Source organism: Bufo gargarizans, chromosome 5 (genome assembly GCF_014858855.1).
Source record: "Bufo gargarizans isolate SCDJY-AF-19 chromosome 5, ASM1485885v1, whole genome shotgun sequence".
In the NCBI taxonomy this organism is placed as follows: domain Eukaryota; kingdom Metazoa; phylum Chordata; class Amphibia; order Anura; family Bufonidae; genus Bufo; species Bufo gargarizans.
Window position 1 is genome coordinate 428,167,653 of NC_058084.1, and position 17,855 is coordinate 428,185,507.

A 17,855-nucleotide genomic window follows, 5' to 3' on the forward strand; every position below is an offset into this window, starting at 1 on the left:
TCGTTCACACTGGCAAGTATGGTAGTCTGAATATTCAAGTTCTCCATGAAGAGAAAAAAAGCAAGTACTATAAATCACAAACCAAGACATTTAAAGTGGTTTTCCAGGTACAGAGGTGAACCCGGACGTATCCCCATTTTCACACAGACAGCCCCCCTGACTTGAGCATCGGAACAGTTCATGCTTCGATGCTCTCCTTTGCTCTGCGCTAAATCGCGCAGGTTAAAGGCATTTTCTGGAGTTCCGGTGACGAGCCGGGCTCCCCATAGGGCTGCGAGGCAGAGGCTTTAGCCCAGCAGTGAGCCCGATGACGTCACCGACACTGATGGGCAGGCTTTAGCGCTGACCTAGCCTGTAAATGGCTAAGGCAGCGCTAAAGCCCGCCCATCAGAGCTGGTGACGTCACCAACACACTGCTGGGCAACCACTTGGAACCGAACCAGAGTTCAGGAAAAAAAAAAATTTACAGTAGAAATTGATTTATGAAGTTATTATGCAAAGTTTTGCAAGACTTTGCGAAGTAATAACTTCAGCTCATAGGAGCCAATACATTCTAATACTAGTAGTATTCAAAATATTATGCGAATAGACTTCGGATGTTTCATCCAAAGTCGATTCGCTCATCCGTAGTGTTTATTAAAAAATATGGAGTCCTTTTCTCTGTACAGGGCTGAGATGCTCTACTGGCAGGATCTGAATTCTCAGACATTATAAACACTCAAAGCTCAATTCTTATCTTACTGATAAAAATGTAGATTAAATAAGCGCTTATTAAATAAGTGTTTATGTAAATAAGTGTTTAGGACTGCTCAGTAGTTTAGCGATAAGGGTTATTAGACCAGAACGCTTGCCAGAATGCATTAGTGCCACATTGACGGATCCGGTATTAAGGTTTGCGCATGCGCAGACCTTTAAGAATGTGAAAAAAAAAAAAATACCGGATCTGTTTTGCCTAATGACACCAGAAAAACTGATCCAGTATTGCAATTAGGGATCGACCAATATTGATTTTTTAGGTCCGATACCGATAATTTGTGAACTTTCAGGCCGATAGCCGATAATTTATACCGATATTCTGGGAATTTTCATTTTTGAAAAATAAAATAAAAAATTCCCACAAATCTGCTGAAAATTAATGTTTATTGTTAATGTGTATTTTTTTTTTGTAAATCTCTTTCTTTTTCATTTATACTTAATATTTTGGTGTTTTATTTTTGTAACTTTTTTTTTTTTTTTTTACTAACTTTTAGCCCCCTTAGGGACTAGAACCCTTGTCCTATTCACCCTGATAGATCTCTATCACGGTGAATAAGAGCTCACACTGTCCCTGCTGCTCTGTGCTTTGTGCACACAGCAGCATGGAGCTTACCATGGCAGCCAGGGCTTCAATAGCGTCCTGGCTGCCATGGTAACTGATCGGAGCCCCAGCATTACACTGCTGTGGCTTCGATCGGAGGAGCAGGGGAGAGGGGATCCTGGGGGGGGGGGGCCACCAATGTTTTTAATACTGGGGTGGGGGGGGCGCACTGCGCCACCAATGCTTAATACTTGGGGGGCTTTACTTGGGGGGCTTGGGGGGAGGCGCACTGCGCCACCAATGCTTAATACTGGGGGGGGGTGGTGCGCACTGCGCCACCAATGCTTAATACTGGGGGGGGGGTGCGCACTGCGCCACCCATGCTTAATACTGGGGTTGGGGGGCCGATAATATCGGTAAATCCGATAATCGGTCGATCCCTAATTGCAATGCATTTTTCTGACTGATCAGGCATTTTGCAGACTAATCAGGATCCTGATAAGGCTACAGTCACACTTGCAGCAGAAGAATCCGGCAGGCATTTCAGTCACCGAAACTGCCTGCCGGATCCGGCAATACGTATGGCAACTGATTGCATTTTAAGACTGGTCAGGATCCTGATCCATCTTAAAAATGCATTGCAAGAACCAATCCGTCCATCCGTTTTGATTTTTTTTTCTCTCAAATTTCTACTGGTCTGCGCATGCACAGACCGGAAGAACGGATCCAGCATTCAGGCAAGTGTTCCGTTTTTTTGGCCGGAGATAAGGCTACTTTCACACTTGCGTTTGGAGCGGATCCGCTCCTATAATGCAAACGATGGTATCCGTTCAGACGGAACCGTCTGCATTATATTTTACTAAAAAGTACAATTTGTATTCAGCCGGATCCGTCCAGACTTGCACCATACTGTGTCACCTTCGAACTGATCCGCCCCCATTGACTTCCATTGGTAACTCTGGACGGATCCGTTTGCCTCCGCACGGCTAGGCGGACACCCAAACGCTGCAAGCAGCATTCGGGTGTCCGCCTGCTGAGCGGAGCGGAGGACAGACGGTGCCAGACTGATGCATTCTGAGCGGATCTGCATCCACTCAGAATGCATTAGGGCTGGACAGATCCGTTCGGGGCCGCTTGTGAGAACCTTCAAACGGAACTCACAAGCGGAGCCCCGAACGCTAATGTGAAAGTAGCCTAAAACTGCAGCATGCTGCGGTATTATCTCTGTCAAAAAGACTGAACTGAAGACATCCTGAACAGATTGCTCTCCATTCAGAATCCATGGGGATAAAACTGATCACGTTCTTTTCCGGTATAGAGACCCTAGGACGGAACTCAGTGCCGGAAAAGAAAAAAAATACTTGCGTTTGCATACAGGTTGCCTGCCGGAATCAAACAACGCAAGTGTGAAAGTACCCTAAAAGGGTTCTCCCGATCCCTGCACGGTATTCTTCCAGCGCTGCATGGGCATGGTCACATGCTCCACTGCAGCCAATGACTAGCTTTAGTGGTGATGTGCCACTTGTGGTCAAGGCACCGATGAAGCCAGTCATTGGCTGCAGTGGAGCATGTGACCACGCAGCACCGGAAGAATAGTGCGGGAACCGGAAGATGGAGGCAGCGAGGAGAGCTGGAGTAGCAGGCAGTTATGAATCCTTAGCTCAGAGGGGCAGGCTGTTGGCACTTGGTAAAATGGCATTATTACCAGAGAACCCCCTTTAAATCTCTGCTCTGAATTCAGTTGTACAGGGGGTGTCTTATCAGCGACTGGCACTTCCACAAAGAATGCCAGTCACTACAAGTAAACGCAAAGAGCAGACATTTAAATGTCCAAATTACAGGTTTTACAGAATCCTTTACCACAAATCTATATATCAATCTGCACTAGGGCAGAAACTATTCATCAATCAATTAAATTGAGGCAAAAAAAATTCTCAATGCAGTTTCCCTGCATGGAGGAATCATTTGAATCACATGACCACGGAGCAGGAGTGAAATGGAGCTTCTCGCTCACTGTTCCATGGCCTCCCGCGTCCCGACTCGGCACCGCAGGGCCTTGCGCGCTGGCTGACGAGGTGTGTGACGTAGGGTCCCAGTGCGTGCTGGGATGAAGACGCGTCTCCTGCGGACTCCATGTGCCAGCGCATGCCACACTGCCATTAAAGGTAAGTATAAAGTTAGCAGCACCAGCGGCAGGACAGGGGGGAAACGGGGGCACCTGTGAATTGGCAATGGCATGTTATTGGTGGCGGGGGATGGAGAGGGGTTAATGGGGGGCAAATGTGATTTGGCATGTGTAAATTTATTGGTTTGGAGAGGGATTAATGGGGGCACCTGCGATTTGGCATGGAGGGGCTGATGGCAGTGCCATCATGGGGGCACTGGGGGACATGGCATGGAGGGGCTGCTGATCTGATAGCACTGGGGGAGTGGGGGACATGGCAATGGATGGCATGGGGGTCTGGCTCTGATTGCACTACAGCAAGGGAGGGTGTGATCATGGTGGCATGGGGGACTGATTTGAGGGCAAGGCTTATCTGTGGCTGAGATCTGTGATAGTCTGATTTGGGGGGGGGGGGGGGTGTAGTTTGATCTGATATCTGTTCTGATGAAGATATAATAAATAAAAATATTGTTTTTATAAAGAAATGTTATTTTAAGAAGGTTTTTCTTATTAATTTATTCTATTAATTGTAAGAAATAACTGATAGGATACTCTATTACTAAAATATTCGTTTACTGCAGCCCTAATCTGCACTTTAAGCAGATGGAGACTAGTCATTTCTATTTCACTCAAACTGATGCCAAAATGCTTTACATCAGTTCTGTCAGGAGTAGGTTTAAGATCTGGTTTTGTATCATAGAAGTCAATGGTCGACAGGATGATGTTGGCCTGTAATGATAAACTACACTGATAGCACATCTCAGTCTTATTAAAGGGCTCATTCACACGACTGTATTTGTGTCCGCATCTGTTCTGCAGTTTTGTGGGTTTGATGAGGACCCATTCATTCCAATAGGGCCACTAAAGATCTGGACAGCACACAGGGTGCCGTTCACAATTGTACTTCCGTTCTGCAAAAATGATGGAGCAGGTCTTATTCTTGTACATAATTGTGGACAAGAATAGGCATTTCTATCATAGGGCTGGCTGTGTGCATTCCGGCTGGTATCTTTTTTTCTTGTGGATCTGCAATTTGCAGACCACAAAACACATACGCTCGTCTACTCGTCTATTAAAAGGGTTTTCCAGGATTTTTATACTGATTACCTCTGAGTGCGGTGGCCTGCTCTCAACAATCCGAGCCCAGCGCTGTACATGGTATAGCGGTTGTGCTTGGTATTGGAGTTCAGCTCCTCCTAGACCACAGGGATCAATAAACGTGACATCACAGCTTCCCCTAGGCAAGCGACAAGGCCGGAGTGTCGGACCCCCACCAATCAAATACTGATGAACTATCCAGAGGATAGGTCATCAGTATTAAAAACTCGGAAACCCCTTTAAGGCTTTAGGCCTCATTCACATTTCTGTGTCAGTCTCAATGGGAGTGTTTGGTTTGCATCACGGACCAAAATGGTGCACTGACCCACAGCCAGTAAAGAAAAATACTGATCTGTGCACAGACATTAAAATAAATGGGTACGTGTGCTGTCCGTGGAAAAGGCGGACAGCACACGGCAGTGAAAAACAAATGTAAACGAGGCCTTTTTCACACATCAGTGAAGGCTAGACAGATACAAGGTATAATGACATATTTGCACCTGCCCTGTGTTTTGTACCTGCATCTGGCTTTGTCCCACAATCACTGATGTCTAAGGCTACATGCACACGACCGGTGTGTGTTTTGCAGTCTACAAATCGCGGATCCGAAAAACACAGATGGCCTCCGTGTGCGTTCCACAATTTGCGGAATGGTACAGACAGCCTTTAATATAACTGCCTATTCTTGTCCGCAAAGCGGGGCTACAGAACGGAGCAACGGATGCGGACCAAAACATTGGCTGTGTGCATGAGGCCTAACACTGACAAGTGAATAAGGCCTGAAAGGGTCTGTGCAGCCAGTACGTATTGATGACCTATCCTCAGGATAGGTGATCAATATCTGATTGGTGGGGGTCTGACACTGAAGAGGGAAGCAGTGCTTGCACACTGTCTCCCTTGCAGCGGTGGTGCAGTGTAATTACAAGTGCTCATCCCATTCTACTGACTGGAACAAGCACTTGTAATCACACTGCGACGCAGAGGCTTGCGCCAGCACCACTTTCCTCTTCAAACAGCTGATCAGCGGGGGTCCTGGGAGTCGGACCTCCACCGATCAGATATTGATGACCTACCCTGAGGATAGGTCATCAATATGTACTGGCTGCACAACCCCTGTAGGCTTCTATGGCTTATATGTGGGGCCAACTGAAGAGGAAAAACCTCCCGATAAACACTCATTTCCAAGAACTGTCCCATGTAAATGTGCCCCTGATCACCCTGCAATCAAGCAACCACTAAGGCCCCTTTCACACGGGCGAGTATTCCGCGCTGAATCCTGACCCATTCGTTTCTATGGGGCTGTTCACACGAGCGGTGATTTTCACGCATCACTTATGCGTTGCGTGAAAATCGCAGCATGCTCCTCTTTGTGCGTTGCGATAATCCACGCAATGCAGGCCCTATAGAAGTGAATGGGGTTGCGTGAAAATCGCAAGCATCCGCAAGCAAGTGCGGATGCGGTGCGATTTTCACGCATGGGTTCTAGGTGACAGTCTATTCACTGTATTATTTTCCCTTATAACATGGTTATAAGGGAAAATAATAGCATTCTGACTACAGAATGCCTAGTATAATAGTGCTGGAAGAGTTAAAAAAAAAAAAGTTAACTCACCTTATCCTCTTGATCGCGTAGTTCTCGATCTGTGCTTTACTAGCTGTGGGCTAAATGACCTGTGGTGATGTCAGATCACATGCTCCATCACCATGGTGATGGACCATGTGATTGGAGCATGTGATCTGACATCACCACAGGTCATTTAGCCCACAGCTAGTAAAGCACAGACCGGGAACTACGCGATCAAGAGGATAAGGTGAGTTAACTTTTTTATTTTTTTTAACCCTTCCAGCACTATTATACTCTGCATTCTGTAATCATAATGCTATTATTTTCCCTTATAACCATGTTATAAGGGAAAATAATACAATCTTCAGAACATCAATCCCAAGCCCGAACTTCTGTGAAGAAGTTCGGGTTTGGGTACCAAACATGCGCGATTTTTCTCACGCGAGTGCAAAACGCATTACAATGTTTTGCACTCGCGCGAAAAAAAATCTTGCATTTTCCCGCAACGCACCTGCCTCTTATCCGGGCAAAAAACGTGACGCCCGTGTGAAAGAGGCCTAAGGCTACTTTTACACTTGCATTTTGGGCGGATCCGTCATGGATCTGCAAAAATGGATCCGTTACAATAATACAACTGCATGCATCCGTTATGAACAGATTTGTTTGTATTATCTTTAACATAGTCAAGACGGATCAGTCATGAACTCCATTAAAAGTCAATGGGGACGGATCAGTTTTCTATTGTGCCAGAGAAAACGGAACCGTCCCCATTGACTTACATTGTGTGTCAGAACGGATCCGTTTGGGTCAGTTTTATCAGACGGACTGATCCGTTTTGGACCGCTTGTGAGAGCCCTGAACGGATCTCACAAACGGAAAGCCAAAACGCCAGTGTGAAAGTAGCCTTATTCTCCAGATTATCGCATCTTTCATGTGGTACTAAAAATCCTCATTAGTCAGCAGCACATTTCAAAAGTAAAGATAGAAACAACCATTTAATGCACAGCTACAATGATGTCTGTCTATAAAAAGAGGATGGCACGAATGGGAACGTTTCAAAACCGGCACGGAAGCACCCCAACTACTGGGACCCAGTTACAACTTCTGGTAGGAATAACTGAGGAACTGATCGGAAACCACGATTTTTAATCCTGTTGACTTGGATTGCCCAATAAACAAGTGTTTGCTTCGTGGTGCATGATATCTGTTTGAGATCCTGGGAGAAGCCATGACACCAGTGTGAACACAGCTCTGCTTGCAAAATGTTCTTCTGCTGATCTAAATTCACTTCTTCCTGCCATTAATCGCTGTGTATACAGGACCTGTAGTGACCAAACCTCTGTTTTGTCGGAGTCCAGCTCGGGCAGTGGGAAAAGTAGCTGACTGCTTTAGATAGTTATACCTCCTGAATGGTAGCAGCTAGAAACATGCAACTGGTCTCGTTTGAAGGCTGGCCAGAATGACGGCATTATCTTCAGTACAGGGAAAGATATCACTGATAGAAATCTGGATGCAGTGAATGAAGCTGAAAGTGAAAGTAAAAGTAGGTTTTACCCATGATTATTAGGGACTCGATTTCTTAGGCTAGTTTCACATTAGTGGCAGGGGAGTCCGGCAGGTTAACAACCTGTTGGATCTGTCCTGCCGCTAGTTCACGTGTGCCCCCGGACTGCCGCTCTGTCTCCATTTACTATAATGGAGGTGGGGACGGAGTTCCGGCAGCGCACGCCGAGAGGCGGCCGGACTAAAAGTATTGCATGAGGTACTCTTTGTCCGGCTGCTTCTCGGCGTGCGCTGCCGCCAGAACTGCGCCCCTACCCCTATTATATAGTCAATGGGGATGAAGCGGCAGTCTGGGGGCACACGTGACTCTAGTGACATGACGGATCCAACAGGATGTTCACCTGCCGGAACAGCCTGCCGGGGTCGCCTGCCGCTAGTGTGAAAGTAGCCTAAGGCTCCATTCACACGTCCGCAATTCTGAATTGCGGACCCATTCATTCCTATGGGGCAGCACAATGTGCTGCCCGGACACGGAATTGTGGATCCGCACTTCCGTTCCGCAAAAAAATAGAACATGTCCCATTCTTGTCCGCAATTGCGGACAAGAACAGGCATATTCTATTAGTACCGGCAATGTGCTGTCCGCAAAATGCGGAACGCACATTGCCGCTTTCCGTGTTTTGCGGTTCCGCAAGACACGTTCCGGACATGTGAATGGAGCCTAACAGTGATTTCTCCTCTGTTGCTTGGACTTTAGCTGTCATTGTGTATGAGCCTAAATGCCAGCTTTCAAACAAGACCAGTTGCATGTTTCTAGCCTCTACCTTTCAGGAGATAGCAGCATCTAAAGCAGCCCCCCCCCCTCCCCCTAGCTACTTTTCCCACTGGCTGAGCTGGACTGTGGCAGTACAATTTGGTGGCTAAAGGCTGACAGTTACCATTGTAATTGGATTCTATTTTACCAGCAATTGTGGAAAGGCGTTGAAAAATTGTAGATTTCCACCCATCAGATCCTATAGTCACCCCCTTCCCCAATAAACAGATGCCTCAGATATGACTGACAGCCATTTATTGTGCGTACATGATAGAAATACCACGATCATTGGACAGATCTGAAGAGCCATTACGGAGGAGACCGCTGCTGGTCAATCACACATTCTGTACCAGTAAAGGGACCAGGCCTGGCTGAGAACTACACAATGGATGAAAACCACACATTACAGGGACAAAACTGGCAAACGTGGTGTTGATGCCCCCGGCAGCCAGTCAGCCCACACTCATTCTTACAGGCCTTTCCTTAAAGGGGTGGTCCCACAATGACCATTAGATAATAAATGTCTGATGGACGGCGGCCCCACAACCACAGCGAGGAGAGCTTTAAATGGAGTAAGGCTTGTGTCCTGTCACTAGGACTAAGGCTACACTCACACAACCGTAGTGTTTAGCGGATCCGCAAAACACGGACCCATGTGCACTCTGCGCACCGCATATGGCCGCTGCCATCATAGAAAATGCCTATTCTTGTCCGCAGTTGTGAAGAATAGCACGTGCTCTATATTTTTTGTGGGATCGCGGAACAGAACTACGGATGTGGACAGCACACAGTCTGCTCTCGGCATCTTTTGTGGCCTCATTGAAATGAATGGGTCCGCAACCATTCCGCAAAATTGCAGACTCATTCATACGGTCGCGTGAATGAGCCCTAAGATAGATAGCGGAGTACTGCTCCGGTCATCCCCTAGATACTGAATGGAGCAGCATCATGTGTGCTTGACCTCCACTCACAGCTCTCCTCACTGCGGTTGCGGGGCCCCCAGAGATCAGGCATTTATCAGCCATCGTGTAGAGACATTTATTAAAACTGGTGAAAAGGAAAACTGACCAATCAGATTCCACCTTTCATTTTCCAAAGGAGCCCTGAAAAATGAAAGCTGGAATCTGATTGGTTGCTATGGGCAACTAAGCTAGTTCTACTTTACACCAGCTTTGATAAATCTCCCTCGCTGTCCGTTATGGCATAACCCCTTTAAATCGGAAGATGCAATCTGAGGAACAGTTTTCCCATCACAAACTTTTCTGGCATATGGATGGGATAACTTAAAAATATATGATCGGGGGGGGGGCCTGGGACGGACCTCCCAGCTGTGCTTGACATTGGATCAAATACACCATGGTTGGTCCTATGACTATAAAGCCTCATTCACATGTCAGTGTTCCACGGACAGCACACATCCACATTCATTTTAATGTATTTACACATCAGTGTTTTACCGCTATCCGTGTTTACGGCACGGATGCATGCTCTATTTTTCAGCTGTGTGGGGTCAGTGAAACACGGACAGCAAAAAACAGACCCTCAACCCCATACGGATGCATCACTGACCACCTGCTCACAGATTTGAGCACGGACGTGTGAATGAGGCTTAACCGGTCCATCCGTTGCCTTTTTGGAAATGTCAAGCGCAGCCGATACATACGCCGGAGGTGCGGGCTGAGCGGGAGAGACCTCAGATGTCAGATCCCAACTCATACATTTAGGGCATATTCCATCAATGGTAGGAAACCTTGCCGAAATGTAACGAGTTACACGCTGTAACAGTATCATAAGACAGAGGTGGATACAGATGTGCTACCTAGGAAAGGCCTTGCACCTTGTGCATTGCCCCACATAGATACAAGCAGATAACTCAAAGACATAATATATTCTAATGCAATTTTATTTCATATACCATTAGGGCAGTTTACACAGAAATCAGCAGCACACCACAGGGCAGCATATATTATATAGGAGGCTATGATCAGCTACAACTCCTATAGAAGGCCCCTGCAGAAACGCTGACTTTACATTATGCCAGTTTAATTCCACTAAGAACATAAGGCAATCATTTAGCCCGATCACTTTTCATTCAGTCGCATCGTCCCCATAAATGATCCCTCCATTGAACCTCTTCACAAACCCCCATCATCCAGGAGGAGGAGGAGGCGGCCAGGCCTCAGCTGTCAAGCCTGGATGTACACAAACAATCCCACAAGGTGAGCACCGAGCGTTCTCGGGCTCCCCCCGGCGGCCTCTAGCCGCTACTGCACGCCCCTCAACAAAACAGCGAGAAACAGGCCCAGCCCAAAGACAGGAACCCACACAACAAAATGGCGGACCGCGGCCCCGTCACGTGACCCCCTTTGTGCCTTTCGGCTCGGAATTCACCCCAATAAAACGGTCGGTCACCACAACGAAAGGCACGTGTACGTTATAGAGGAGCCAGGCTAACGGAGGCCGGTGCTGGCGGGCCGGTAGACACAAGCAGAGCGGCAGCTGCGCCACCCTCGCCTCCCCCCTCCTCCTCAGGCGGCCGTGAGGAGAAAATGGCGGCCATTTTGTGCAAGCTTGCGCAGAGCCGATACCGGGGTACGGCAGTAAAGAAAATGAGAATTATTACCGACTCCTCTTCCTTCTCCATGCCCGTGGGCATTTGGGGCACGGCCCGGTTGATGGAGGCATATTCGTGCAGGTCCGGGAGATCCTCACAGCGGAAGACGGGTAACGGTTTGGACGCATCCAGCGCCCGAGCCCGGAACGATAATTTGCTCATTTTCTGTCTACCACAACAAAGCCATGCGACCGACGAGCGGGGAAATCCTCCCGTGCCGCGATGCTCTCATGGGGGGTCTCCGTGCTCTGCCGCCGCTTTCCCACCAGCCGCCGTGATCAAAATGGCGCCTTTCCCGGTGCTCCGGGTTATCCGTAGCTCGGTTCGGGTGTTATTTTGTGGGGTTCTATGCGCTCCGGTGTCTCTCTTTCTCCCTCCCTCTTCAATACGCCATGGCCAACATGGCGGACATTAAAACTCCGCTGTCTGCTCCCCCAGCCAACCCGAGCTGCGCAGCCATTCCCAGAGTGCATAGCGCGCCTGCGCGTCCGCCGGGCCCGGGCCAGCCGCAGAGCCCGGGAGCGCGCAGCGGACAGGCGGGGGCGCGCCTCATACTAGAGCCTGGACTGTGAGGTGATGGATGGAGGACGGCAGCTCTCCTCCGGTAACGTGTCAGCCTTCTCCTCAGAGCCCCTGTCCAGGGATCCTAAACACATCTACACCGTATCTTACATTCTCAACGCTGGCAGCATCTCTGCTTGCTGTCAGTGAATGGAAGCATGGGTAGTTTTACAGCCAGAGGTTGTATATTGGTCTTGATTGCATCCATCTAGTCCAGCACTGTTTAAAGGGGTTGTCAGAGACATAAAAAGGTTAGGGGGTTGGGGATGCACTTAAAAAAAAACCTCACCTTGCCAGCGAGAAGTGTGGCGTGGCATGCCATCTACATGCGCTTCCCTTCTACCGCCCAATAAATGGCCTCAGCAGTGACGGGCATGGCGACAGCACCTCACGGTGCGGAGCTAGAACCAGGTGTGTGGTTTTAACCCATGCCTGGTTACCCCTTACATTGTGTAGGTATCAAACAAGCCATTTAAAGGGGTTGTCTAGTTTCAGGAGGAATACAGACAACCCTGCCTGCAATAAATAAGTGTTAAAGGGGTTGTCCCACTTCAGCAAATGGCATTTATCATGTACAGAAAGGTAATACAAGGCTCTGACTAATGTATTGTGATTGTCCATGTTCCCTCCTTTGCTGGCTGTATTCATTTTTCTATCACATTATACACTGCTCGTTTCCATGGTTACGGCCACTCTGCAATCCAGCAGTGGTGGTTGTGCTTGCACGCTATAGGAGAAAGTGCTGGCCTCTCTAGTGGCCGGGAGTGCGCATCAGCCAGTGATTTTTCCTATAGTGTGCAAGCACAGCCACCACTGATGGATTGCACGGTGGTCGTAACCATGGAAACGAGCAGTGTATAATGTGATAGAAAAATGAATACAGCCAGCAAAGGAGGCAACATGGACAATCGCAATACATTAGTTAAGTGCCTGGTAGTAACTTTTTCTATGTGATAAAGGCAATTTGCTGAAGAGAGACAACCCCTTTAAGTACTTACCTGACAGATCCCACTTTGGTTCTCCCGGCCAAGCTATTTACCCAGCTGCACCAGTGACGTCACATCAACAACACGTGACCGCTGCAGCCAATTTCTGGCTTCATCAGCTGCACTGTTGAAGCCAGCGATTGGCTGCAGCAGTCACGTGTCATTGACATGTTGTTAGCACTGCGGCTGGGCAAACTGAGCGGCATCTGTCAAGTAAGTACTTGCCACTTCTTTATTGCAGGTTCTCTGGGATGTTGATATTGATGACCTATCCCCAGTATGGGTCATTAATATCAGATTGGCGGGGGTCTGACTCCTGCCACCCCCACTATCACTCCGTGAACGCTGCGGCCTCTTCCTGGGTCAGTGACGTCACATGGCCTAGTCCAGGCATACTCAACCTGCGGCCCTCCAGCTGTTGTAAAACTACAACTCCCACAATGCCCTGCTGTAGGCTGTTCGGGCATGCTGGGAGTTGTAGTTTTGCAACAGCTGGAGGGCCGCAGGTTGAGCATGCCCGCCTAGTCCAACAGTATGAAAATCCTGGAGAACTTCTTTAGGGCATATTCACTTACAACTAGCAAAGATCTTGAAAACAGCAAGGAATTAGAAAACCAAAGAACTTTTCAGCATACAGCAAATAAAACACCGTGCAGTCCCTGGATCGGATTCACTGAGCGCTGCGGTCTGGATGCGGCGTCCTCCTGGACAGTGTTGGGGGACCCATGTTCTCAGACATGTATGGCCTGTTGTGTGGATGAGGCTCCATACACACTGTATTTTTCATCTGCATTTTTTGCAGATCAGATGAGGATTCATTCATTTCAATGGGGGGCCACAAAAACAATGTGTATTTCCGTTCCTACATCCCCCCCCCAAAAAAAAATAATTCCTAGGCATTTTAACACAGGGCGGGATGTGCAGAACAGGAAAGTGCAGGGAGCACACGGCTGGGATACAGGTCACAGGTGAGAATAACCTTTTAAAAGGGGTTGTCTGGGTTCTTTAAAGTGGTATTCTCATCTAGACATATATGGCATATCCACAGCCATAGTGCACTCGCACACCAGCCCTGCTACAGAGACGACTCCTGATCGGGCGTGCGCATTAGAGAGGACTCCCGATCGGGCGTGCGCATTAGAGAGGACTCCTGATCGGGCGCGCGCATTAGAGAGGACTCCGATCGGGCGTGCGCATTAGAGAGGACTCCCGATCGGGCGTGCGCATTAGAGAGGACTCCCGATGGCGCGGCATTAGAGAGGACTCCTGATCGGGCGCGCATTAGAGAGGACTCCTGATCGGGCGCGCGCATTAGAGAGGACTCCCGATCGGGCGCGCGCATTAGAGAGGACTCCTGATCGGGCGCGCGCATTAGAGAGCCCCCGATCGTGCCGCGCATTAGAGAGACCCCCGATCGCGCGCGCATTAGAGAGGACCCCCGATCGGGCGCGCGCATTAGAGAGCCCCCGATCGGGGCGCGCATTAGAGAGGACCCCCGATCGGGCGCGCGCATTAGAGAGGACCCCCGATCGGGCGCGCGCATTAGAGAGGACTCCCGATCGGCGCGCGCATTAGAGACTCCCGATCGGGCGCGCGCATTAGAGAGGACTCCCGATCGGGCGCGCATTAGAGAGGACTCCCGATCGGGCGCGCGCATTAGAGAGGACTCCCGATCGGCGCGCGCATTAGAGAGGACTCCCGATCGGGCGCGCGCATTAGAGAGGACTCCCGATCGGGCGCGCGCATTAGAGAGGACTCCCGCTCGGGCGCGCGCATTAGAGAGGACTCCCGATCGGGCGCGCATTAGAGAGGACTCCCGATCGGGCGCGCGCATAGAGAGGACTCCCGATCGGGCGCGCGCATTAGAGAGGACTCCCGATCGGGCGCGCGCATTAGAGAGGACTCCCGATCGGGCGCGCGGCATTAGAGAGGACCCCGATCGGCGCGCGCATTAGAGAGGACTCCCGATCGGGCGCGCGCATTAGAGAGGACTCCCGATCGGGCGCGCGCATTAGAGAGGACTCCCGATCGGGCGCGCGCATTAGAGAGGACTCCCGATCGGGCGCGCGCATTAGAGAGGACTCCGATCGGGCGCGCGCGCATTAGAGAGGACTCCCGATCGGGCGCGCGCATTAGAGAGGACTCCTGAAACCTTAGGATTCCTTCTGGTAAACCTGGGTACAACCCAATACGGCCACCATTACGTGTCCCACAGTTTCCCAGTGCTCCTGAACTTACCTAGTTGTACAGGATAGGTCCATACTCCTCCTATGACTTTGGGAGGGTTCTCCTAGCTCTCTCAGAAGCTGGTACTATGCACTGTGGTACTTATTGCGGTATATGCCGCGTCTTTTCAGCAGCGATTAATCTCCTTGACAAATGGGACTTCATTAAAGGCATATTTGTTGCCTACACACAGGATAGGTGATAACGTCCCTGGGGGCCCCACCGGTCACTACAACAGGGTCCCAAGACCCCGTGTTCCTCCTCACAGGATAAGTTTGAATGGAGCGGCAATCGGGCATGTGTACTGGTCTATGGAGCCAGCGGATAGAGCCGAGGACTGCTCTTTGGGAACCTCATCTACTGGGACAATGGGGTTCTGGTGACCCCTGATTCCCAGCCACTGCCTTCTCCATTCACAATAGTATTAAAAAAGTTGCCTGACATTCTAAAACTGAAGTATAACTAGAGTGTAAGCCCCACTGGGGACAGTGAATGATGATAATGTCTATAAGGTTTGGCAGAATAAGTATAATATACAGTATATAGATATTAGATATAATGTAATAAGTATAAATATAATATAAACTTTATATAAGTGTGTAAAATAAAAAAAACAAATGACCACCACTGCACCTGTCCACCTTGTTGATGGTTCCTTGGTCCCCTCGTTGGTCTTTACTCCTAGCGACGGAAATCATTCCCCTCATATAACTGGCAGGGAACCAACAGTTCAGACATCTCCTCTGTGTCCAGCGACTGGTTGGGCAGGCCTGGCATGTCAAAATAGGAAGTGGAGGTCACTGGGAACTGGAGCAGCTTCAGAATGGTAGCGGTGGGCGATGGGTTTAGGCGAGTAATGCTTCTTTTTGATTTTATAGCCTCCCCCCACCCCTTTTTTAAATCTCCTTGGAAAACCCCTTTAAGGGCTCATTCACACGAACGTAAGGGCTCCGTGCCCATGCTGCGGACCGCATACGGTGGTTCCGCAATACACGGGTCACCAGCCGTGTGCATTCCGCATCACGGATGCGGACCCATTAAAATCCGGAGATGCGGAACGGAAGCACTACGGAGTGCTCCTTTGGTGTTCCATTCCGCAAAAATATAGAACTTGTTTTATCTTTTTGCGGAACGGATGGATTGCGGACCCGATTCAAGTTAATGGGTCTGCGATCCGCATGTGGCTGCCCCACGGTCAGTGCCCGTGTATTGCGGTCCGCAGCACGGGCCCCATACGTTCGTGTGAATGAACCCTAAGGCCTCATCCACACGAACGTTGTTCGGGTCCGCATCCGAGCCGCAGTTTTTGCGACTCGGGTGCGGATCCATTCACTTCAATGGGGCCTCAAAAGATGCGGACAGCACTCCGTGTGCTGTCCGCATCAGTTGCTCCGTTCCGAGGCCCCGCAAAAAAAATATAGCATGTCATATTCTTGTCCGTTTTGCGGACAAGAATAGGCATGTCTACAATGGGCCGCCCATTCCATAAATTGCGGAACGCACATGGGTGGCTTCCGTTTTTTGCGGATCCGTGGTTTGCGGTCAGCAAAAAACAGCACGGTCGTGTGCATGAGGCCTAAGACTGTCTTGCAGAAATTTCACACAATTTTCAATACAGAATTCTGTGCGTTTCTGCACCAAATCCACACCAAAAAACACGTGGATTGATGAGATGGATGAGACTTTTCTAATCTTATACATTGCGGGTACACCGTGCTGTGCGCACCCATATGCCCATTCCTCAGTCCTGCAAAAACAGAACATATTCTATACTCGTCCGTTTTGCGGACAACGGTGGGACAATTCTGCAGGAGTCAAGAAATGGCAGCAAGTGCTCGGCCCGTATCCGCGATTTGTGGATCGCAAAATGGTTACGGTTATGTGCATGAGACCTAAGTGACCCTCACACAATATAATGCGCCCGTAAAATGGACCCCCCCAAAGAGTGATGCCCCGTATTAGCTCTAATTTGAATACTCATCTACCCCCCCATTCCACCGACGAGTGGATCAGCTCATACATTACAGTGAACAGATAACTATAGAGATGTAATTCCTCATGTTTCCATACATTACAGCTGTTCAGTTCCACAAAATACGGAATGCACGCAGACGTCATCCCTATTTTTTGCGGACCACAAAACGCATACGGTCGTGTGCAAGAGGCCTTTGGGGGAGATTTGTCATCAGGGAATTTTTTAAGTCAGTTTTTTCCAGAGCCTGCATTGTCATTTGTACCAAATTTTTCAAATGTCACACAATTTTTGAAACATTTGGCGCCTCTTTAAGTCTAAGGGCCAGTTAGCATAACAGATTTTGAAAAACACGGTTAAAAAACATTTTCAGGACAAAAACAACTTATTTTTTCATGCGATTTTTGATGCATTTTTTTAACCAGTGGGTTCAATACATAGCTGAGTTTTCAGATTGAAGTTTTTGAAGCAGATCTGCACCAAAAAATGCTCGGAAAATGCACTAAAACGCATGGACTTTTATGGAGCCGTTTTTTTCTGCTTCATATTCATTTCAATGGGAAATTCAGCGCTGAGTCTGCCTCAAGATAGGACATGCTGCTTCTTTTAAAAAAAACAAGTGCTGCTCCCCCCAGTTTAAATGAATTGAATGAAATGAATACAATGGAGTACATTCTTTTTTTTTTTGCCGATCCATTGAAATGAATGGTTCCGTATACGGTCCATATAAGGAATGCAAAAAATGGAACGTAAACGGGAAGAAAAAAAAAAAAAAAAAACAGTGCGCAGGAGGCCTAAGGGTCCATTCACATGTCCACAAATGGGTCCGTATCCGTTCTGCAATATCGGGAACGGGTGCGGACCCATTCATTCTCAATGGGGCAGGAATGGATGCAGAGAGCACACTATGTGCTCTCCGCATTTCCGGAGCTCGGCCCCGAACTTCCGGGCCACGGCTCTGCAAAAAATAGAACATGTCCGTTTCTTGTCCGCAATTGTCTTGTCCGGACAAGGATAGGCAGTTCTATGGGGGGGTGCCAGCCAGGTGTATTGCGG

At 48.9% G+C, this 17,855-nt stretch overlaps 1 protein-coding gene across 3 annotated transcripts in view; it reads right to left on the reverse strand.

The window, feature by feature from the left end:
- EPC1 (enhancer of polycomb homolog 1) overlaps nucleotides 1-17,855 on the reverse strand; it is a 95,382-nt gene that overhangs the window by 54,785 nt on the left and 22,742 nt on the right. Inside the window, exon 1 of one of the 3 annotated variants that reach the window (XR_006389949.1) lies at nucleotides 11,064-11,569. The exons of 1 other annotated variant lie outside the window; for it this stretch is intronic. Coding sequence is in view for 1 of the 2 variants with exons in the window: in XM_044293131.1 (XP_044149066.1) it covers nucleotides 11,064-11,216 (153 nt within the window). In the remaining variant the exon portion in view is untranslated. Of the gene's footprint in view, nucleotides 1-11,063; nucleotides 11,570-17,855 lie in introns of those variants that run through there. One more of the 3 variants, XM_044293131.1, reaches the window with a different exon arrangement.